This window comes from Ailuropoda melanoleuca, chromosome 8 (assembly GCF_002007445.2).
Source record: "Ailuropoda melanoleuca isolate Jingjing chromosome 8, ASM200744v2, whole genome shotgun sequence".
NCBI lineage: Eukaryota > Metazoa > Chordata > Mammalia > Carnivora > Ursidae > Ailuropoda > Ailuropoda melanoleuca.
The window spans coordinates 105,439,910-105,462,040 of NC_048225.1; the positions used below are offsets into that span (position 1 = coordinate 105,439,910).

Genomic DNA, 22,131 nt, shown 5'->3' on the forward strand with positions numbered 1-22,131 from the left:
TCCCCCGCCTCCGCCATGCTTCCCCCAGCACCAAAATGTGTGTATCTGTGCTCTCTAGCTGAGGGTCTTAGCTCTGAGGTCCTATTCGAGGCCCACAAATACAGAGACTTATCTCTCCGTTACATGCACAAAGATCTGAGTCTTGCAGAGCTGAAGTGACCGACCCCAGATCCTGCAAGATGGGTGAGGGGGCAGCTAGGACTAGCGCTCAGACCCGGTCTCCCCTGCCTCTCTGCCCGGCTGGACTAGGTCAGCCTCAGCTGCTTCTGCCAGCAGGCATTGCACGCACTGAAATCCATTTATACGTTCACTGATTCATTCAACAACCACGTATGGAGGAACTACTGTGTGCCGAGCACTTTGCGAGGTACTGAGGATATAAGGGTGAATTCCTGCCTCCATAGAGCTTCCACTGCGTTCCTAATTCTCCCTCTTCCCCCCTTCGTCCCCTCCCCCTGCGCCAACACCATTCCCAAGCCAAAGGCCACAGGATTCTTTCCCCAATTATTATTGGAATAGAAATAGTATACGCTAATTGTAGAAAGTTGGGAAATACAGATAAGCAAAAACAAAATAAAAATACCATGTCCTGGGGCGCCTGGGTGGCTCAGTCTTTAGGCGTCTGCCTTCGGCTCAGGGCGTGGTCCCAGGGTCCCTGCTCCACGGGGAGCCTGCTTCTCCCTCTCCCACTCCCCCTGCTTGTGCTCTCTCTCGTTGTCTCTCTCTCTCTGTCAAATAAATAAATAAAATAAAATATATTTTAGACAATACCATGTCCTTGCCACCCAGAGCTAGATTGTGACATGGTAGTAGTAGGTGTCCTTCTGGGTAGTCTTCCGCTGGGTGTTGACGTATATATATGAACCAACGTGAGATTCGATAGCACTTGCACTCTTGTAACCCGCTGTTTTCAGCTGATGAGCTCTCCAGCCCCATGTCTGTACATTCTCATCTCCTCTAAAATCAGCCGTACTCCAGGTTCTCTAACTAGCCCCCGACTTTCCTTTTTTAGCTGGTTTTATCCCAACCAGGTTCCAATCCAAGGCCGCACTTTGTGTCTGGTTGTTATGTTCTTTAAGTCTGTTTTAATCTCGACAGACTGCCTCTCCCCTCTTCGCTCCTGACCCCAGCATTTTGGGGGGAAAATACCCATTGTCCCACTTTCTGGACTCTAGGGATTCCTCTATACCCTGTGGGGTTTTTTCTTTCTTTCCCAACATTTCTTATAAACTGAGAGTTCTGAAGGCTGGATGGAGTCAAGTGGAACATTTTTTTGGCTAAATACATCATAGATGACACCGAGTACATTTAATTTCCTCCCAACACTGGGTGCGGACAGTCTGATTCCTCTCCCATGTGGTCACATTTTCCCTGTCCGTGCCTGAATCAGTAATCGCGGATTTTAGTGCCATGCCCAAGCGAATAACTTCACTGGGGGCGACACGATGCTAATAGTCCAANAACATTTCTTATAAACTGAGAGTTCTGAAGGCTGGATGGAGTCAAGTGGAACATTTTTTTTGGCTAAATACATCATAGATGACACCGAGTACATTTAATTTCCTCCCAACACTGGGTGCGGACAGTCTGATTCCTCTCCCATGTGGTCACATTTTCCCTGTCCGTGCCTGAATCAGTAATCGCGGATTTTAGTGCCATGCCCAAGCGAATAACTTCACTGGGGGCGACACGATGCTAATAGTCCAAGTCCCAGAACATGATTGGCTAATATTCTGTAATACAGAGCTTATCCTTCATTAGGAAGTTATTGGTTATCATGACATGCAGTCTACTGGAAAGGAATTTCATTCTTTTCCTTTAGTTATAAATATTCCTAGTAAGGAGTTCATTAACAGTCGCCTTGCTGCATGGACTCATGAATTTTCATAGCTTCGCGTTGTTTCCATCTGCCTCCATCTTTATTCTTTGCAGTGCTCAACAACGGTACGACTTCGGTGAGTAGGGACCTCTTGAGGTTGGTTCCTCTGATCCAACCACAAAACTCCCCAGATATCCCAGAAGCCAGCAAGGCTGTCCCAAAGATGTCATACTCCTAACGTGGTCGTGGGGCTCTGCCTCCCAATCCCCCAGCCGTGTCCTTTCTCTGTCCTTCCCTGGAGGTTCAGCAGTGTGTCTGGGACGCCTGAGATAGAGGAGGTGAAGAGAGTGACCGAGCTGAAGTCCAGGCTGCGGGCTGTGAGTGAGGCAGCGGGGCGGTGGGGGGGCGGGGAAAGTGGTCCAGCCGGGCTGCCATCAGAACCCCGAGCTGAGGACCCTTCCGGGGTCTGCCTTTTTTTCTGTCCTCCAGTTGGCAGAGGCCCTCTCCAGATGCTCCCACAGGATCACAGAGACCCAGTTGCGCCTGAGCAACCTGAGTTCTGAGCTGCTGAAGAACCGGGATCAGGTACATGCGGACAGAAGGTCTGTGGGATTTTCCTCTTTGGTGGGGTAGGGGCAGGGGCGCACAGCTCGGACAGTCCAGTAGCCCTTTTAGGAATGCTTTCTCCCTTATCTTGGTGAGGATGCTGGGGCACGGGGTAGTGGCATGGGATCCAAGAATGTGCAAGACCACCCCTGTGAGACTGGCCAGAGGAGGAAAGCATCTGGGGTCCTGCCCCCTTCTGGGAGTTTAGAGAGAGAATTAGAATTCCTAGCAGGTGCAATGGTTCTAAATGAAAGAATAGTTTTGTTCTCTTCCTCTTCTGAACCCTTGCTCTACTCGTTCCCTGGATTGGCCCTCCTACTTCTACCATCTCATTTAATCCCCAGAAGGCCACTACTGCTAATATGCCCCTTTCGTAGATGAGGAAACTCACTCCGGGAGGTTAATGTGGCCTGAGTTGCAGCCGGTCCATGACAAATGACGGTGGTAGGGCTTCATGTCGGGTTTGCCTACCTCCAAAGCTTATGTTCTGGGCCTAGACCAGAGATTTACACCCTCAAAAGCCTCATTCAACAGACATAAAAATGCCCACCTGCCCCCCCCCAACAGCCTGATGTGTGGGACCCCGCCCTGACCAGAGTGGCCCATTCTCCTCAGTACCTACCCCGGTCAGTGCTGACAGGGATGCCTAACCCAGGCCCTCAGTTCCCAGGTCAAAGAGCTCCGAAAACCGTAGGGTTTTGTTTGTTTGTTTTGGCTGCAAAACCCGACCTCCGTCTTCTGACATGAGTCTTCTTTTAGTCTATTTATCCCACTTAGAGTGGATATTCTTACAGTTCTCTAAAGGTTGAGTGTGTTGGACGAGGGTTACTGCCCCGGACCCCACTCAGGCTATCCCACAACATAGCCTATATCTGCTGAATCGCCTTTCTGAAATCAAAAGACAATTCTGAATTTGGAATGTATCTGGCCTGAGTCTTTTGGATAAAGACTGGATCTGAGGTCTCATTCACCCCAAATTCTCCAAAGGATGGGTGCCTGGGACCCACAGCACCTTGGGACCCAACTTGGCCCCAGCCCAGAGTCCGGCTCCAGAAGTAGCTGAGAAGGGGTCACTGGGAGCGACTTCAGGAGGGAGGAGGAGCTAAACAGGCCTGAGGGTGGGGAAGAGCACCACCCCTCCAACACACACACACACTCAACATCTCAGGTGTTTGTATCCAGCCCGAAAAGAGGAAGGAAGAACTCTACTGACCTTAAACCCCAGGAGGTGAAGGTCCTTGAGAGGTCATCTCCCACATCCGTCTGCCTCCAGGCGGGACTGAGGACCATGGATTCATCCGAGTTTTGTTTTGTTTTGTTTTTTTAAGATTTTATTTATTTATTTGAGACAGAGAGAGAACGAGCACAAGCAAGGGAAGCAGGTAGGGGGAGAAGCAGGCTCGGTCAAGCCCAATGAGGGGCTAGATCCCAGGACCCCAGGATCAGGACCTGAGCCAAAGGCAGACGGTTAACTAACTGAGACACCCAAGCGCCCCTCATTCCTGTTTTAAACAGGGGTTGTTGATTCATTATTTAAGCACCTTCTGTGTGCCAGGCATTGGCTAGACTGAGAGGGCCCTACTTCTACTGTCCCAGGCCACCCGGAGAGAGGGTTCTGCTCCACTCCCATCCCCAGCGGGCCCTGCCAGGCTTGCAGGGCCCAGACTCATGCCTGGGTTCTGTTCTCAAGCCTTCTAGTGTAGCAAAGGCCATTCTCCTGTGGCCTACCCTGCTTGGCTTTTGTCTCTCTCAATCTCTGACTAAACACCTGGAGTGTGTGTGTGTGGGTTGGGGGGGTGGAGACAGAGAGAAAGAATAAACATGGGAATCTGGGAATCAGAGGTGGCTGGCTGGCCCCACGGGACCTCAAACAAGCTGTGGCAATGAGGCTCCTTCTGCAGGCAGACAGCTCCTCTGCCCTACCCCCACCCCCAGAAGCCATGTTATCCCCTTCCCTCCCCCTTTACTCTGTGCTGTTTGATTCTCCCCTTGCCTGGTCCCTGTCTTCTGCCTACAGCATCCAGAAGATTCAGTGTTGTTTGGACAAGATGAACCTCATCTACAAACAATTCAAGAAATCCAAAATGAGGCCAGGTGAGCCTGGGGAGAGCAAACTACCCCCCGCCCCTGTGCTCTCCCTCCCCTCCCTTCCTCCTTCCTTCCCTCTGCTTATCCAGGCTGTTGTGCGCCATCTGTGTGGCTGCTGAAGGCCTACTGTGTGCCGCCAGTGTACCCCGGCATAGGGCAGTGTCCACGCCTCTAAGCTGCCCGGAGACAGTGAGGGACTGGGGGCCTGTGCCTGTTGCCCTGTGAGAGGCATGGACAGCATGCATGGGGGGCTCAGATGGCCGGAGCCTGGCTGTTCTAGGAGAGGCGGCCCTTGGAAGAAAGCCCTCGCCTCTGCAGAGCACTTTCTAGTTTGAGGAACATTTCCCTATCTGCTGTGTCTTTGGCTCATTGAAACAGCCGGGTTTTCCTGATAAGGGAGGGTCTGAAGAAATATCCTGTTGTCACCGGGCCAGCTACTTGGCTGCACTCTCTGCTTGTCCTCACAGAGGACCTCTGGGCAGGGGCAGCTCATTTACAGGCTCAGGGACGGGCGGCTGCTTGCCCACGGTGACCGCCATCATGGGGCACGGTAGGCTGGAACCCAGGGGCGGGCTGGGCTGGGGGGTCCTGGGAGACCCCAGTTGACTCATGGGGTTGAGGGGCTCACACGCCAGGAACCAGCCCGCTCCCTCACCAGCCACGCCCTGGGCTTCTGCTGACATGTGGACTGCAGGCCTTGGGCTTGAGGGCCAAGTTCTCCAGCTCTAGGAGTATCTAATGAGCACCGTCCCATAGAAATGGGATGCCAGCAACGTACCTAACTCTGAGTTCTCCAGTAGCCAAAATATAAAAGTAGAAACCAACAGGTGAAATTAATTTTCGTAAGACGTTTGATTTAACCCAATACATCCAAGTTGTCATTTCCACATGTAATCAATATAAACAAAATTATTAAAGAGATGATAGTTTACACTTATTTTTTTTTTTTTTGTGCTAAGTTCTCACGGTCCTGTGTGTATTTGACACTCATAGCACATCTGTCTTCGGAAGCTAATTTTTTAGCCGACAGAACTGTCGTCTTACCAAAGCGATAAAGCTGCATTCATTGGGGAAACAATATTTTACACTGCTCTAGTTTTAAATTTTTAGTTAATTGAATTCATGAAATTAAAATAAAAATTCAGCTCCTTAGGCGCCCTAGGCACAGGCCAGGAGCTCAGCAGCCACGTGTGGCCGGTGGCAGGTGGCCGCTGGCTCGGACTACAGATCTAGACCCTCGTCTCTGCGTGGGAGTCTCCGGCCTGCCTCTAGGGTCCGGCCGTGGAGGGGGTGGGGAGAGCAGCGCAGGAGCCGGGGAAACTGAGACTCTCCCATTCCTGACGCCCCACTGGCCCTTTTAGCTGCGATTTCGGCGAATCTCAGAGGCTTCTCTGCCTGCATCACCGGGATTCGGTCATCCTGGCCTCGCCCGCCTTCTGGGCACTGCCCACGCACTGGACGCAGTCCTCCGGGCTGCACACGATCTTCACCTATTTAACGCCTGTAAAGACTCCAGGCACCGTTACCCCCCCCCCACCCGTTTATAGATAAGGAAACTGAGACCCTGGGAAGTTAAGTAACCCAAGCAGGCCTGGTCCTGAGGCTTTTAACCAATCCGCTTTATGGCCTCCAAGACTTTTGCCCCTTTTGGTCTGCAAGAGTCCTTCATGCAAATTAAACATGAAAGGCCGAATAACCCTTGACAGCTAACCCCTCCGAAACATGCTTGCTGGTTTTCTCTCTCCCCTCACACCGGTCCTGGGTGTCACATAGGGTGGATGGGGCAGCCAGCTTTGTGCGGCGAGTCACGTGTCTGCAGCCTCCTGCGACTGGGAGGCCCGGCTGGGGCTCGCAGCGGGGACTTCACGAGTGCTCAGCTGGCCGAGAGCAGGGCCCAGGCCGAAATGCCCAGGGAGGGGCTTCTGGGGTCAGGGAACTGGGTGGGAGGCAGCAAGGGAAGCCTCTAGCTGGGAGGACCATTCCCTCGGAGCCCAGCAGGGGGCAGCATCTCCCCAGCGCGGTGAGCGTCCGCACCAGCGGGCCAAGGCAGAGAACCAGCGATTCTGGCGAAAGTGGCTGGTCCGTGACGGGGAGATGGAGGGTGAAGGAGAGAAACAGGGTGGTGGCCTGATTTATCCAGCTCATGGCTACAGAGCCCCCAGCTTGCATGGTCTGGGGTGGGGCCCGCAGGCGGCCGGCTTCAGTCCCTCTGGGAGGGGTGTTGGATGAGTTGCTGGGGCTGACTGCACATCCTCCAAGGCCCACTCATCCACCACTTCCCACCTGAGATGGTCCCCAAGTACTCATCTCTCCAGCCCTGGCCCCAGGAGCCCGCAGCAATTTTTCTGCAGCTTCTGTGGCCCCTACTTGGCAAAGTGCTTCCCGTTTGACTCCCCTGTCCTTCCTGGCTCCATGGGCCTGCAAGCTCCCCCAGGCCAGGCTGAGCTGTCTTCAGCTTTGTAGCTGTCCCCGAGTACTTGTGGCATTCTGTTTTGCTGACTGATTGGACAGGTGACATCATTCCTCCCTATTTCCTTCAGGGCTTGGCTACAATGAGGAGCAGATTCACAAGCTGGATAAGTGAGTAGCCTGTCCCCTGGCAGGTGGGTGAGCGGGAGGCCGGGGGTCCCCAGGAGGGGCCATCCGCTGTGCCCAACAAGACACAATGAAGGTCTTGCTCCCAGGCTGTAGCTGGGCAGAAGCAAAGCGGGTGACTGTGTCTGGGGCAGGTTATCTGAGGCCAGGGGAGGGAGACTGGGTAGCTGACTCAGACGGAGCTTTCTCCAAAGTGGACTTGATGTCGTTGGATTTATTTCCAGCACGAACAAGATCGTGTGTAGTATTTCTTTCTCTAACTGTCCTCCCTGATTTACCGCTCACTGCTTCCTGCTTCCTGTTCTGACCTTCCCTGTGCTCCTCTCTGCTCCTCTGTTCTGTAGACACTCATCTTCCTGGAGGCCCTCCCTGATTTAAATGGTTATTTGGAGATTCACTTCCCCACCAGTTCCATGCCCGCCCCTGACTCTTACACACTCTCTCCCTCTCTCAAGCTCCGGAAGCATCTCGCCTTCCCTGTGAGGACTGAGCTTGAGTGTGTCTGTTCCCTGAGATGCCCTGGTCCTTCTCCCACATCTCTCTGTCCCTGTGTTCTGTGTGCTTGCCGCTCTGATCTTCCCAGTTCACGCGTGTGAACCTCAGTTCCTCCGTGTTTGGAGACGTAGCCCTGCTGGGGATGCCAGCTCTTGGAGGAGGTCTCCTTGGTGGAGACCCAGGGATGCCAGGCATGGGCCCAGGTGAGTCTGGCTGCTTATCTCTGTGCCTCGGTGTCCCTGTCTTTTCAGGGTGAATTTTAGTCGTCTAGCCAAAAGACTTCTGAAGGTATTCCAGGAGAAGTGTGTGCAGAAGTACCAGACATCCCTGGTCACTCACGGCATGTGGATGAGGTAGCAGTCTGGCCCTCCCCCCTGGGCTCACAGACCCCGGGGCCCTTCCTGGCTTGGCCCCTTCAGGCTTCAGAGAACCCTGGGATTTGCAGAGCCCTGACTGAGGGGAGGTGGTCGTAAAGGAACAAAGGCAAAAAAAGAATGTGGTTTCGTACACCTGGGTGATTTCTGTACGTTAGCTTATTTAGCCCCACGATATGCACCCCACGCAGTAGATACCATCACCCCCTTTCACAGATGAGGAAACTGAGGCTCAGAGCACAGGTCTTATTTTCAGTACTACACAGCTAGTAAGTAGCAGACCCACGACTAGTATTGAGTATGACTGCCTTGAAAACCTGGGTTCTTTCCATGTTCCCGGGTGGGTGTGCTGGGAAACCCCTTCTCTGGGGAGAACTCAAGATCCCTTTGGGATGAGGCCAGGCAGGCTTATAGACTTCCAATGGTCAGGGACACAGCGGCAGGCACAGGCCCCTTAAATAGAACCCTCTCACACTGTCCCCTAGAGGAGTTTTGGGTTTTTCCTTCTCACTGAGCCCCTCCCTCCTTTCTCTGCCTGTGGGAATACTGGCCCCTCCTGAGAAGAGAAGGCAGGTTCCCAGGCCCATATGACTTGTGGGCTTGTTCCAGGGCTGAGACCCAGGCACTCACCCACCCTCCCATTAGAATACAGCTTCTCTGCCCCTAGCCCACCCCAAATTCTGATTTAATTGGTCTGAAGTCAGGCTTGCTTATCAGCATTTTAAAAGCACCTCCGGGCAATTCTAATGTGTAGGTAGGGGTGAGAATCCACCACCCGCTTGTCTGTCCTCAGACTGGTTTCCTTTTTGTGCAATGGGGCAAATGTTCCTGCTCCCTCCCTCCACTTAGAGAAAAAGAGAATTCCTCAAAGAGTCCTGACTTGGGTTTGCTCCAGCAATGGGGCAGCTCCCATATGAAGTGCCCTGGGCTGGGGTGTCCTCGGCCTCTCTGGAGCCTAGCCTGGCCCTGAGCTCGTCCTCACTGGCACGGGTGCCGGGCCCCAGCCACATGTGGTTTTGCTCCCCCTGGGGTTCTGACGGGACCCTTGGCAGCCTCAGTGAGAAGTGTCATCGGCATTCCCCCAGTGGGACAGAGGAGAGTTGAGGACAAACCCGGGGGACAGAGGCAGTGAGGGAACACATGCCCAGGACCGCTCAGCTCCCACTTTCCCCCAAGTCTGTGAGGTGACCTGAAGGACAGCTGAATGGGTGCCCGGAAAGAGTGAGCAAACCCAGCCCGGATTTTTTATCTGCTCTCTCCAGGGAGGTGCACGAGACCAGGAACCATCTGCGCATGGTCAGCTGTTCCATGGCTGCCCACAACACGGAAGCCCAGGGAGTCCAGGAGAGCCTCAGCAAGGTGCGAGCCAGTCAGGGGCCCGGCGCCGCTGCAGGAGCCGGCTCAGTCAGGCGCCCTGGGGACCTGGGGCCATTCCCCTGCCTCTGGGCAGGGCTGCCCTTGGCCGCGTCCAAGCACGCTGTGGCTAGGAGGTCTCTGGCACACAAACGTGCCCACACACAAATGTGCACTTCCTGGTGATGTCAGACTGAAGGTCACTGCAAGGACAGAGCTTCCAGAATGCTAGGACATCTTCATGCCTCGTGTAGCCAGAGAGGTTCCAGGCTATTCCTGAGAGGCAATGGGAACCCTCCTTGGTCTTTTGGTCTGCTCTCTGGAAAGAGACCAACACACAGACAGCTCTGAGAATGTTCTGGTCCCCAGCCTGCAGTGTCCACAGCAGCCCTGTTCCTTCAGAGGCCGGCTGGGCAGCCCTGCCCCTTCCTGGTAGCTCCCGGCTCGTGCTGGGCCATTGAGGTGTGGCTTAGATCCAGAGGAGAACTTGGCCATCTGGACCATTAAATGCAAGCACCAACAAGTGAGGGTGGGTGTATCAGCTGCGCTCCCGGCATGGGAAGGAGGGACCTGCAGGAAAGGCTTGGGCATTCTGGGTGCCCCCGGGATGCAGATTAGGGGCCATCTTGTTATCCTTTTCTTACCCTTATTCACACCTCCCTTGCAAAAAAAAAAAACACACCCGTGGCCCATCCCACCTGACTAAAGTGTGGCTTCCCTTCAGATCCTTGACCGGTTATCTAACCAGCTCCTTCAGGACAGAGCAAAGGAGGCTCAGGTCTCACCATCCCCGGCAGCCCCCTATCCCAGCCCTGCACTGACGGACCTGGTTTTCCAGTAAGTGCTAGAAAGAGGGGTGCGCACGCATGTGTGTGTGTGTGTGTGTGTGTGTGTGTGTGTGTAAGGCAGTGGTGGGAGAGGGGTACAGTGCAGAGGTTAAAGCCTGAGGGGTTCTGCCTCAGGCCCCAGAGGCAGGGATAAAGACAGTCTGGGTGGTGGGCTTCCTGGGGAAGGGGGCTGGCAGGACAACTCTGGGCTCACCGCAGACGCCTCTCTTGCCTCTGCCTCGGACAGCATGCAAGAACTCTGCAATGAGATGAAGCTGCTGGCCTTCGACCTTCAGGACAACAACCGCATCATTGAAGGGTAAGGCACTCCCACTGTGCACGGGGAGGGCTGATGACAGGTGTCCATGTTCCCGTCCCACCGGAGCTTTGGCCTCGTCTGCAGGCAAGTCGCCATCCTTGTGAGGGTTAGGCTTTCACTATAGTCTTGAGGACGCGAGCCTCAGTGCAGTTGGAGAGGGGGACTTGCAGGCACATGGCACTGTGGCCGCGTCCTGCTCCCTGTGAAAGTGCCCGCTGCCCCATGCCTCCCCTGGACCGACTCCTGCCGCCTTCACCGCCATCCACAGAGTGCTGCTCTGGGTTCCGTCTCATGTGCCAGCAAACTGCGGCACAGTGCTTGGGCTAACTGGCCTTGTTGGGCTCCGGCCTCACGCACAGGCTCCCAGAGTCACTGGGCTGCAGCCTCGTGGACTCTGGATCGCGCCCCTGTTGGACCCCCCTCCTCAGGGGAAGAAGGGGTGCTGGAGAGGACACAGGGAGTGCGCCTCAGGGCTCAGACTTTTGGATTTTTTGCACCAGTAAAATTCACAAAAGAAAGCTGGGGAATAACAGAGCAACCAACTTCTCATATAACCAAGTAAGCAATTTAAAGGTGGAAAAATCCTGCCATCTAATAGTCATGCTTATATAAAGCACATTTTTTTTTAAAAGATTTTATTTATTTATTTGACAGAGAGAGAAACAGCCAGCGAGAGCAGGAACACAAGCAGGGGGAATGGGAGAGGAAGAAGCAGGCTCCTGGCGGAGGAGCCTGATGTGGGGCTCGATCCCAGAACGCTGGGATCACGCCCTGAGCCAAAGGCAGACGCTTAATGACTGCGCCACCCAGGCGCCCTTATAAAGCACATTTTTTTTTTAAAGATTTTATTTATTTATTTGACAGAGATAGAGACAGCCAGCGAGAGAAGGAGGGAACACAAGCAGGGGGAGTGGGAGAGGAAGAAGCAGGCTCATAGCAGAGGAGCCTGATGTGGGGCTCGATCCCATAACGCCGGGATCATGCCCTGAGCTGAAGGCAGACGCTTAACCGCTGTGCCACCCAGGTGCCCCTATAAAGCACATTTTTAACACCAAAGAGAAGGAGGGATTTATCTCAGCGTCGGGGGTGGTCCTTGCCCTGAAGCTCCGTGGCCTGTTTACGTACATACACACTTGGTCCTACGTGCACACGTGCGCCCACCTCCACAGCCTCCCCACCGTCCTCTGTCTGTCACCTCCCCACGGGAGGACCAGTGGCACAGTGGAAATAATCTGCAGAGACTCCGGGGGTTTGGCTCCGGACTGCGTGACCCCGGGAGGTTTTGCTCAGCTCTGGGCCTCAGTTCCCTCCCCTGTGAAGTAGGACTAATGATCCCAAGCTCCTGGTGGTAACTAGGGGTGAACTAGGATGAGATCTGCCATGTGCTGGGGATGGGAGGGGCAACAGAGGGAGGGGCTCACTAAATGCTAAGTGTTCCTCAGAGGCCAGGCCAGTCTGGGACCCTGGAATTGGGGCCACAAGCTGGGGAGCCGGGAGCAGAGCCTGTGGTTGTCCCCAGAGTTGCAGAGTATCCTCGAGGACACATCCCCTCCGCGTCCCATTCCAGCAAGGGGAGAATCCAGCCGCTTAAAGACCCGCAAGGAGAAGATTCTTTGCAAAACAACCCTCATGGACAGGAAGTTCTAATTTTAGTGCCAACATAAATTTTTCTTGCTGTGATATGGAGTCTATTTACAGATAGCTCAAAACTTTATTTTAGTGAATTTTTACTTCCTTATTCAGAGAGCCTACAGAAACGGTCTGAATTCCTCTTCCCCTCCTCCTGACCTTTCGGCTGCACTGGATTCACCAGGGGGGCTTTTAAGAGGGTAGCTCTCTCAGATCTTGCCTCCAGAGACTCTGGGTGCCAACGGGGGTGGGGGATTTTATAAACCGCCCCCCACCCCAACCCCAGGTGATTCTACTGTATAGTCAGGGACGAGAACCAGAGAGTTCTTGTCGGGGGTCAAAGACTCGACAGGGGGTAGCTGAAGGCTTGAATGGCTTTGAATGGGTCCTGGGTATGGCCCGCAGGCTTCTCCACCCTGGTGGGAGAAGCTCACCTCCCCCTCTCCTTACAGGTTAAATACGCCCCCATCCGGCTCCTGACTCCTGATCTCTGAGCTCCGTGGGGTGGCCGGCATCCTGAAGCATTAGAACCATTCCAACACTGCTCGCCTGCCTGCAGTGTGGGACCTAACACAGGATGATGTCTGGTCCCCCTCATCAGCCTACCTCCCTCCTGGCCAACAGCTGGGAGACGTCACCAGCATTACCCTCCGTTGCCTCTCTACCGGAAGCAGCATGGCAGGACCTGGGGCACCAGGCCATCTCTGTCAGGACCCACTGCCTAGGCTGACCTTGGCATCTCATGCAGGCTCAGGTCCATCTCCTCCGTTGCCGCGGCCTGTAGAGCCGAAGCTGCCAGGCTGTGGGGAGAAGAGGCTCTGGTCGGCCGGCCCACCCACCTCCTCTGGGTTACAGGTCTTCACTTCTCAGGGAACAGAAGAGGAGGCCTCTGGGGGTTTCCCTAGGATGCTGGGTCAAACGACCTCATTTCAGTCTTCCTTCCTCTTAAGGGGTTCCACGTTGAACATAGAGTCCTCCCCTGTCCTGTGATTTCTGAGGGTCCCCGCTCTCAGCCCCGGGCATCACAGAGCCTGATTTTCCCTCTACTCTTGGTCTGGCAGAGCCTGGCAGAGTTGAGAGAATGGGTGGTCCAGGTCCGGTGCTAGGGCCTCAGGCACCCCCACCTTCGTCTCTCTCCCTGAGGCACTGTCAGGCCCTGGGAGGTGCAGTCAGCTGCGGTCAGCAGTGAGCACAGGCCTGTAAGTGCAGATAAGAGGCTGTACCTCCGAGAAGTGGAATAAACATGGCCTTCTTTTCTATTTCTGAGTGGCTCTCTCTGGGCAGTGTCTGTGAGGCAGGGGAAGGCTCTTGGCAGAGTGCTCTTGGCCTCCCAGCAGGCGCTGGGTGGGGATCTGTGAGGACAGGATTGGGAAATGGAGGCGGGACCGGTCACTTCCTGATCCCTGCCTTTCCCCTAAATGGACCCTAGTTTCAGGGAAGAGCCCGAGGAAGATGGCATCCTGCTGGGAGGGGTTACCTTCCCATTCCTTCTCCTGCCCCCCAGCCATTTGGGGGAGCTGTCTAGGGGGCCTGGGACTGGGGGAGAAAGGAGATCTCTCTCTTCTCCCCTTCAAGACCACCATCTAAGTGCTTACCCCCCCCCCCCCGCCCCAGTTCAAAACCTAGGCTGTGTCCTAAATACTGAGCTCGGGCACTCCTATGGGTCATTTTGAGTATTCCCTCATTTTGCCTAGAAGCTGGAATGGTGCCTGGACAGTCAGATTTGTGCAAACTTAGTCATTCCCCCGTACCACATCCAGCCTTCCCTTAACCAGGCTGCACTGCCCCCCTAGCCCAGGCTGTGGGAGAGTAGAGTAGAGAGTAGAATGAAAACAACGTTATGCTTGACTCTAGATGACCCCAGAAATCTTTCCTGCCCACCTTCATGAAGCCTCCATGTTCTCAGAGGCTCCACGGCCTCGTGACCCAGCAGGGCAGAAGTGAGGAAGCCCAGGTCCTTGACTCTGACCCCCTCCATGCTACTTTTCTATGGAAAAGACCAGCATCCTCTAAAGACCCAGGGGAGGGTTTCTGGGGAGGGGGGATGGTTGTTGGCATCGAGCCTAAGTGGTGTCATGTATGCCATTTGGGGGGGGGTGTGTCCATGGGGTCATTTAAGCCCAATGGGTTCACATTCTGGGGCCCCCGGAGCCAGCGGCTTGCCTTGCTGCCCCTGAGCCCTGGGCCACCTCGGGTCTGCTCTGCCTGTGTGAAGCTCGGCTGACACTTCTGGCTCATCAGAGGCCCTGCAGGGAAGTCCCGGAATGGATTTTCCCTGGCAGCTGTGGCTACCTCTGGATCCCACATGCTTGGTGGAGCTCAGCAGAAGAGCCTGGGGATCCCTGAAAGCCAAGTGCAGATTTTTGGGGGATGATATGATGCAGGCTCTATGCTCTCACGAGAGAAGCCCAGCAGAGACATACTCAGAGGCTTCGGTTTGTTCCCGTGCGGGGCCGAGCCCCTGCCGTGGATGCCTGCCCCCATTTAAGCTTCTGCAGAGGCTCTGATTCTCTGTCAGCGGGGAGTGAGGAAGGGACCAAGGCCCGTGGCCAGAAGAACCTTGTAAGATCCTCAGGTGTCCAAGGACCTCTTAAAATTCCCTTTCTGTTCTCTGTCATGATTCCTAACTTCACACTTAAAATGAAGAGTTCACTCGGCTCCTCAGACGTGCCCTGAACACCTGCCATGTCCCAGGCCCTTACTGGGCTGTTGCCGGTGCTGGAGCCACACAGGTGACCGTCATGGCTTGTCTGCCCTGAAGGAGCTCACCGTGACGGGTTCATGACGAGAGTGCCGGGCTAGGAATGCACAGCTCAAGGGACAGCACCGTCTCGGGGGGGCCATGCTGAGGTCAGGCTGGGAGGGCGTCAGGGAAGGACTTGGGGAACCGCAGGCTCCGGAGCGCAGCCTTGGCAGGTGAGTGGGGTTACCTAGTGAAGAAGGCATGGCAGGCGTCCCTGGCAGTGGGAACAGCACACACCGTGCATGGAAGGAGCTGTAAGTATGTGCATGGAGCGTCAGCTCTAGGGGGAGTCGGTGTTGAGGAAAGGGAGAAGCCAGACCCAGAAGGTCCTCGTAGGCCACGATAAAGAACTTGAGTTTTACCTCCGGGAACCATAGACCAGGTTTTACATCAAGTCCAAGTGGGATTTTAAAGATGACTCTCAGGTGCCTGCGTGGAGGGCGTATTGCAACACTGTGCCTCGGCCTCCTCGTCTGAGAAATGGTGATGCTATCTTTCAACGTTGCAGGGAGGAATAGATCAGATATTTCCACAAAGGGCCTGAAACACAATGTGAGTTCTCTGCACCCCCCCACCCCAACCTCGCTAGGCCGGAAGCCCCTGTGCGGGGAGGCTCAAAAGCAGTTTGTCTTGTCTCAGCGGGCCAGGCAGTGGCTCAGTGCAGTCACGAACGTCTGGGAAGAAACCACACGGCATTCAGAGTCATGGCGAGCGTCCTCTGACAACGGACTGGGCCAGGTTAAAAATGGGCCTCACTAGGAGGATGTGGGGGAGCGTCCCAGCTCCCCACGCGGGAAGGGCAGCCCGCTTGGAGGGCCTGGTGCCTCCCTCTGTGCCCTAGCGCTGCGGGGCTAACGCCTCGGCCTCTCAGGAGCTACTCGGCTGATGTCCTGGTTCAAAACACAGTTTCTGGGCCACCACCCACTGGATTCCGGTCAGCGCGGGTGTGGCCCGGGGACCTGCCTTGTGATGAGCTTCCCGGTGACTCTCGCACACTCTGCCGCTTGACAGCCCTGCGGCCGCCCATATCCTGCACGGCCGTTTGGATGGCCCAGCATAGGCCAAAGGGCAGGAGGTGGTAGACGCCTGACTAAACGCACCTCCGACCCCAACCTGACAGCTGAGGCCAGGGGAGCCAGGGTAGGGGACACGACAGAGCCCCACAAGGGCCCCACCACGCTCCCGCCGCACCCGCCATTTGCTCCAATAGGGCTGTCTCACTTCGGCAGAACGGCCTCAAAGGATCGCCACAACCAGCCCTTTGGGGTTCCCTTCCAAGCCGCTTCAGGGACTTTGTCAAGGGTGGGATTCCAGGCACTTCTCCCTCCGTCTTGCAGAGACTCCGTAAGCCAAGGGACGCTGGTGGCGGGTGGTGAGGAATGGGCAAGGACGGCCTGAGGTAGCTGCAGATTACTTCCCTGGGAAGCTCCGAGTTTCAGCAGTCACTTCAAGCAGTTGGGTCCTTTCCCTGTACCCTCTGCAGAGAGACAGGGTGTGTGTGTGTGTGTGCGCACGCGCCGGGCGGGGGGGGGGGGACAAGGGAGGGGAATGNACAAGAGATGGGAATGAGGACAGGAGAGAGGGTGGGAGGGAGGACGGAGAGGAATGGAGTGATAAAGAGATGGACAGGGAAAGGGAGAAGGAGAATGAGGGGCGAAAGGGGGAAGAAATGAGGGGAGCAAGAGAGAGATCCGGAAGAGACAGGGGTGTATGTGTGTGTGTGTGCACGTGCATGCACGCGTGGGGCAGCTGGGGTGAGAGCAGGGATAGCCTGGAAGGCCATCCAGGCCGCGGTGCTCCTGTGGTCTGTCCCAGCCCCAGTCCCTGGCTTCCTGCCACAGCGATGGGCCCAGAGAGGGCTTAGTGCTGGAATGTAAGTCGCTGTGGCTTGGAGCCTCCCGCTGGCTGAGGGGGAAAGTGCTGACAAATCTGCCTGGAATAGCTGAGTTTTTCCACATGGAAAGAAGAAACATACACACAAACCAGTCTTACCGTGAGCCTGGCAGAGTGACTTGGGATGGAAAAATTCCCTAATTGAGAGGCAGACGGGGGAGGCGCCACTGAAGGCTGGCAGGCCCCACCCACCCGCACCCTGCTTGGTGACACCTTTCCTGGAGTGACACCTGACATCGCTGCTGCACTCGCACCCGGGTTTGTCCTCTTGTCCTGAATAGTGTCAAGGACCTAGATGTTCCCGAGCACTGGAGCTCGGTGACAGAGGAAACCCATCCTCCTGAAGGGATGGTGACCCACCAGCCCTCACCCCTGGCCAAGGAGCCAAGAAATCCACCCCAGTAACCATCAACTTGGAAGGATGCACAGGAGTCTTAAACAGAGTTCCCAACACCACTGCCACTGCCCCCAGCCCCAGCAGGTTGCTGGGTGCCTTCTGTTCTCGCTGGGCCAGGCAATTCCTCGTCTTCCCTCCCTGGGTGCAGGGGCCATGGCCTAAAGGGTGTTTAGAGATGAGTTCTGAATTAGGTACTGGTTGGCAGCTGACAGCTGAATTCATTCCATTCAGCATTTGATGAGCACCTCTTACTTTCCCTGTACCGTGTAATCAGAAAGGCCAGCAAGACCCAGGTGGGGAAGGCAAAAGGTACAAATGTAATCATGACTCACATCAGGATGATGTGAGTGTTAGAGATGCAAGCGACTTGTAGGGTCCCAGAAGAAAAAGTGAGGGATCAGGCCTGGGTAACTCTGGGAGGGCTCTATGGCATTTGGATTAGACCTTGAACATTGAACAGATTTCAACAGGGAAAGAAAAATGGGGAAGTATTTTGCTGATTCTTCAAACTGCACCTACAAAGTGAGATCAGAGATGTTTAAACACTGCCCTTTTTACCATACCAGCTGGGTAGTGCAAAGGCAAAATCGTGCATTTGAGTCTAGACTATGACACCTTTTGGGGCCAGTCACATGACTTCTCTGAGCCTCGATTTTCTCATCTGTAAAATAGGAATGTCAGCTGTTTCAGAGAGTTGCTGTGAAGATCAAGTCATTCAAGCCTAAAGTGCCAGCCCTATGGTGAGCGCTGGATGCATATTTCTTGAGTAAATATGTATAACACATAGCATTTGACGAGAGACTTTTACAAATATTTTAATTCTCCAACAACATGTAATTACAGTCCTGGCTCACAGTCTAGCAATAGAAGGTGTGACTGACCCCCATTACTCGGACCCCCATCATTCTCCACTTCCATGCGGGGTTGGGGGGGCTGAGCTCTGTGTCCAACAAGCTGCCCATCAAGGGAAGGAAGTTGCGTGCAGACCTGTAACCCTGCACTCAACAAGGCTGACAGCGTTTCCCCTCAAATGTCTATGCAGGGGTCACACGATCCCAGCTGCCCACTGCCTTGCTTGCATTTTCAGAGTGGGGTCTTTGAGGCACCTTAATCAGCTCCTATAAAACACAGGCCAGTACCCAGAGTCCCTGGATCTCTGGAGGTGGAGTCTGGGGGTATGCATTTGGAACAAACTCCCGTTCCTAAGGTGTGGGAAAGTTCGGGGCTCTTGTTGCCTCAGCCGGGACTGCCCTTGTTCAGACAGACATAGGGCTTACTCCCCTCGGGTCGGTATTTAAACGTCTGCTCCTCGGAGAGGCCTTTCCTGGCCACCTGACCTAAGAGTTGCCCCTGCCATTTTCTATCCTCTTAACGTGCTTTACTTTTCACCATACAGTACTTAGGACCTGACATTCTATTACACTTACGTGTGCATGTTTGTTATATGGCTCCCCCTAAAACGGAAGCTTCAGGAACATGTCCGTTCCACTCTTGGACCGTTAGTGCCGACAACAGTGCCCGCTATAGAGCGGGTCTCAGCTACTTGTTAAATGAATAACTGCTCTGGGCCCCTGAAGGCTGCGCTGGTCAGTCGTGCTGTTTGCCACATATTTCCGGCTCTTTCCCCATTCTGAGCACACGATGGCTTGCACTTCTTGCTCCCCTTGTGGAGTGCGGGCTATACACGTGGGAGCCTCAGGGCTCTCTTGGCATCCCTCTGGCACGGTGGCCGGCAATATTCATGCGGTGGGGCCCAGAGTGGCTCTGAAGAAGAGCCTCCCTGCCAGCCGGCAGAGGGCTGTCACAGCAGTGAGAAAGAAGTTTCTGGTTTAAAGGCAGTGAGACTTGCAGGTCGTTTACTACCGAAGCATAACCTGTCCTGTCCTGACCGTGCAGTGAGCCTATGCAAACAGCTGATCTCTCAGAATCACTGGGAGGTCCCCTAAATGCTTTGGGGATTTCAGCGACTTCAGATGCCTCAAAGCCAAACAAAACCAAAAACTTCCCCTTCAGAAAGTCAGAATGCATTCTGTCCTTCCCCTTTCCTTCCTACTGGGAAGCTCAGCAGGGGTGGGGGGGGACAGCCCTGACACAGCTCGCCCCATGGAGGAACCAACACGCTCCCGGACCACCTCCGAAGTGACCTCACACACTGACCACACACTCAAACTACTTTCATAATTCTTCGCCTTGGTCAAAAATAAAAACAGCACACCTACTCTTCTGGGAGTGAGTCACAAACAAAAAAGTCAATGGCTCTGAGCCGAGAGGATCTGCAAACGTGGGAAAAATTCCCAGTGGAGGTGTCTCCGCGGACGCTGCGGTCTTACCCTGGTGGCCGCCTGACCAGAGACCAACCCCAACAATCCTGAGCCTCAAGCAGCACACACTACACTGCGCCAGGCATCGTCCTGACCCTCCAATGAGACTCGAGTTTATTTACTATTTCCTCCCTGGGGAAGGAGGACTGACTTGCGAGTGTGTGTGTGTGTGTGTGTGTGTGTGTGTGTGTGTGTGTTGTGGGAGGGGCTGCTCCTTCAGGGAAGAAGGGCACTGCACTGGGAAAGACGCTATCACAGAAGGCAAGTCCCAGGCAGGGAGCTTCCTGTTGGGGGTCAGGGGTGGCAACTACCTCTCCCAACCTCAATTTCTTGGCTCAGGCAGATGAACCTTAAGATAAACTTGATAAACGTTTTGGGTTGGTTACATGAGGTTAAGTTATCTCCTTCTTCATCTCCGTTCCCATCCCACAAGCCCAGTGTAGGGCTCTGGCCCTGCACAATCCCCTTTGCCATTCAGGGCTGAGAACAGCCACCCGCATTCCTCCAAATCAGAGCTGTAGCGGGAAGGGAAAACCAATTTTTCTGTGCAGCTCAGGCAGCTGGGAAGGGGTTTATGTCTGGTTATTCCAGACAGTCCTCAGCTTCCCAGGGCTAAAGGAGACACTCATCCCATGAGACCTTCCATCCAGGGGATCTGGGCTGGGCCGCCCCAACTCATGCCTGGGGGGGCAGAAAGGGGGATGGAGGGCAGAGATGGTGATTGTTGGCAATTTTTTCACAAACGGCATTTCAGAACTGACCTTTCAGTGATGTGTGCATCGCCAGGTCCTTTCTTCTTGCCACACCAAGCTGTCACCCAGAGCTCAAGCTGGGTCCACGCCCTGGACCTCACCCAGCTCCCTGCCTCCTGGGAGAGGCGATCTCCTCCAAAGAGTCTCAAGCCTGTGGTGATGGATGGATAACAAAGGGTGGATACACACAGATCTTTATATGCAAAGCAGGTTTCTGCAACAACCCCGAGAAAACTGTTTGCAGAAAAAGTGGACGAGGTGGGAATAAGAGACCAAAAAGGCAAATTGTACTTTCCTGTGTGAACATTCAGCAGATAGCATTCAGGGATAGCCGCCCCCCCCCCCGCCCCAGTGAGCTTTTCTCAGTGTGTCCACCGACGCTCAGCTGCCCTGTAGGGAAAAGAACAGAGAAGCCCACCTTATCACCACCTTAGATCTAGAGTAGTGGAGTCTGTGGGCCAGCAGCAGCAACACCACCTGGGAATCTGTTAAAAATGCAACACCTCAAACCTCAGCCCTGAGCTCCTACTGGCTCAGAAACTGGGGGGGTGGAGCTAATCTGTGATTTAACAAGCCCTCCTAGTGATTACACGCCAAAGTTTGAAACCACTGATGGGAGAGAAAGCAAGGTTCACACCGGGGAGCGGAAAGGTGGGGGAGGGGAGTAAAAGGGGTGGCTCATCGTGCACCCTCCCTCATCTCAACGCCTTCTGCTCTGTAACACTGTGGGGTTGGCTATTTTCCCTTGTGCCCAGAAACCACCTCCTGAGTGAGGTGTGACGTTCCAGCCTCTGGTGCGACCCGGGGACCCGGCACATGTCCTCCACTGCAAATGCGGAGGACTCTCTGACTGCCACCACCATGAAGGAGAAGCCACGGACCAAAGCGGGCTGGGAATTCCCTGGCCACTGGACTCTTGAAATTTTAGGAATTACCTAAAAATTACCTCCACGGGAAAGAAAAAGCAAAAGTGAAGATTCCCCTACCAGACACTAGGGGGAGTCCCATCTCTGGCCTGGGAGGAAGAGGGTGCGTCTCAGGTCTAGAGGAATTTAGATTATTTCCAAAGTTGGTTGCTGGTGACCTCTGTTAAATCAACCAAACTGAACCCCAAATTCTAAGAGGACAGCCAGTGATCACTGCGTCTGAGTGGTGGATCGCAAAAGCATTATTTACCTGTCTTCCCACTCCCAGACTAATTTACAGGCAAAAAAGACCTGTAGAGGCTGGAGAGGGCCTGGGTCATGCAGCTGGCCTGTTCAAAGACCCAGCAGTCCCGTTTCCCGCCCACAAGAGATGATCAGGACAGGCTACGTCATCCGTGGGACCTAGTGTAAACAGAAAATGCCGGGCCCTTTGTTCAAAAATTATGAAGACTTTCAAAACGGTGAAATCAGAGCATAAATGGGAGAGACAGAGGAGGTTATGAAGCCGGCTCTGGCACTAGCAGAAAGGAATCCGTCTTCGGGTCCCACAAGTGCGCTGTCCATCCCTCTTACAGAGCATGGCTTTCGGGGCCGTCGTTTCCACAGTAGTTCCTGGAGCAGCTGTGGGGAGAGGACGGTTTGGCCTCGGAAGATAAGCTCTCCCCAGCCGTGGCGCGAGGGAGCGGTCTCACCATCCAAGGCCCAGGATCCTATAACCCCAGTCTTCCGGGAAAGGAATATCCTACCAGGCAGGGCTGCCGAGAGAGGGGAAATCCAGCAAGAGCGAAAGTTGCAGGCGGCCAGCCTCGCTCGCCGCGGAGGCGGCTTCCCGCGGTCAGCCTGGGAAGCGTCCCCCGCCGCGCGTCCCTCGGCGTCACGGGACTCGGCGCTGCTGCGGGAGGTGGCGCGCCGGCGGGGCCTGTCCGACCCCCGCGCGGCCGGCCGGCCAGGGGACGGCGGCGAGGGGAAGCCACGGCGCCCACCCTCCCGTGGG

The 22,131-nt window shown here is 54.8% G+C and overlaps 1 protein-coding gene and 1 long non-coding RNA gene across 5 annotated transcripts in view; one reads left to right on the forward strand and one right to left on the reverse strand.

The window, feature by feature from the left end:
- Positions 1–13,364, forward strand: part of IKBKE (inhibitor of nuclear factor kappa B kinase subunit epsilon) — a 22,121-nt gene extending 8,757 nt beyond the window's left edge. Inside the window, exons 12-20 of the mRNA XM_034667665.1 lie at positions 1,988–2,196; positions 2,309–2,421; positions 4,443–4,519; positions 7,054–7,093; positions 7,855–7,956; positions 9,240–9,336; positions 10,055–10,167; positions 10,405–10,476; positions 12,558–13,364. Of these exons, the coding sequence (XP_034523556.1) occupies positions 1,988–2,196; positions 2,309–2,421; positions 4,443–4,519; positions 7,054–7,093; positions 7,855–7,956; positions 9,240–9,336; positions 10,055–10,167; positions 10,405–10,476; positions 12,558–12,585 (851 nt within the window). The 3' untranslated portion in view covers positions 12,586–13,364. The remainder of the gene's footprint in view (positions 1–1,987; positions 2,197–2,308; positions 2,422–4,442; positions 4,520–7,053; positions 7,094–7,854; positions 7,957–9,239; positions 9,337–10,054; positions 10,168–10,404; positions 10,477–12,557) is intronic.
- A 1,120-nt stretch (positions 13,365–14,484) lies between these two features.
- Positions 14,485–22,125, reverse strand: LOC109491277. 4 transcript variants are annotated; one of them, XR_004627366.1, is made up of 4 exons: positions 21,884–22,125; positions 20,630–21,758; positions 20,221–20,362; positions 14,485–16,325 (listed from the first exon to the last, which is right to left on the reverse strand). It is a non-coding gene; the product is annotated as an uncharacterized LOC109491277 (long non-coding RNA). The 4 variants fall into 4 exon arrangements; XR_004627365.1 differs by lacking the exon at positions 14,485–16,325 and having other exon boundaries at positions 16,539–20,362; positions 20,630–20,696; positions 20,974–21,758; XR_002144617.2 differs by lacking the exon at positions 14,485–16,325 and adding an exon at positions 16,539–18,936.
- Between the last annotated feature and the right edge of the window lie 6 nt (positions 22,126–22,131).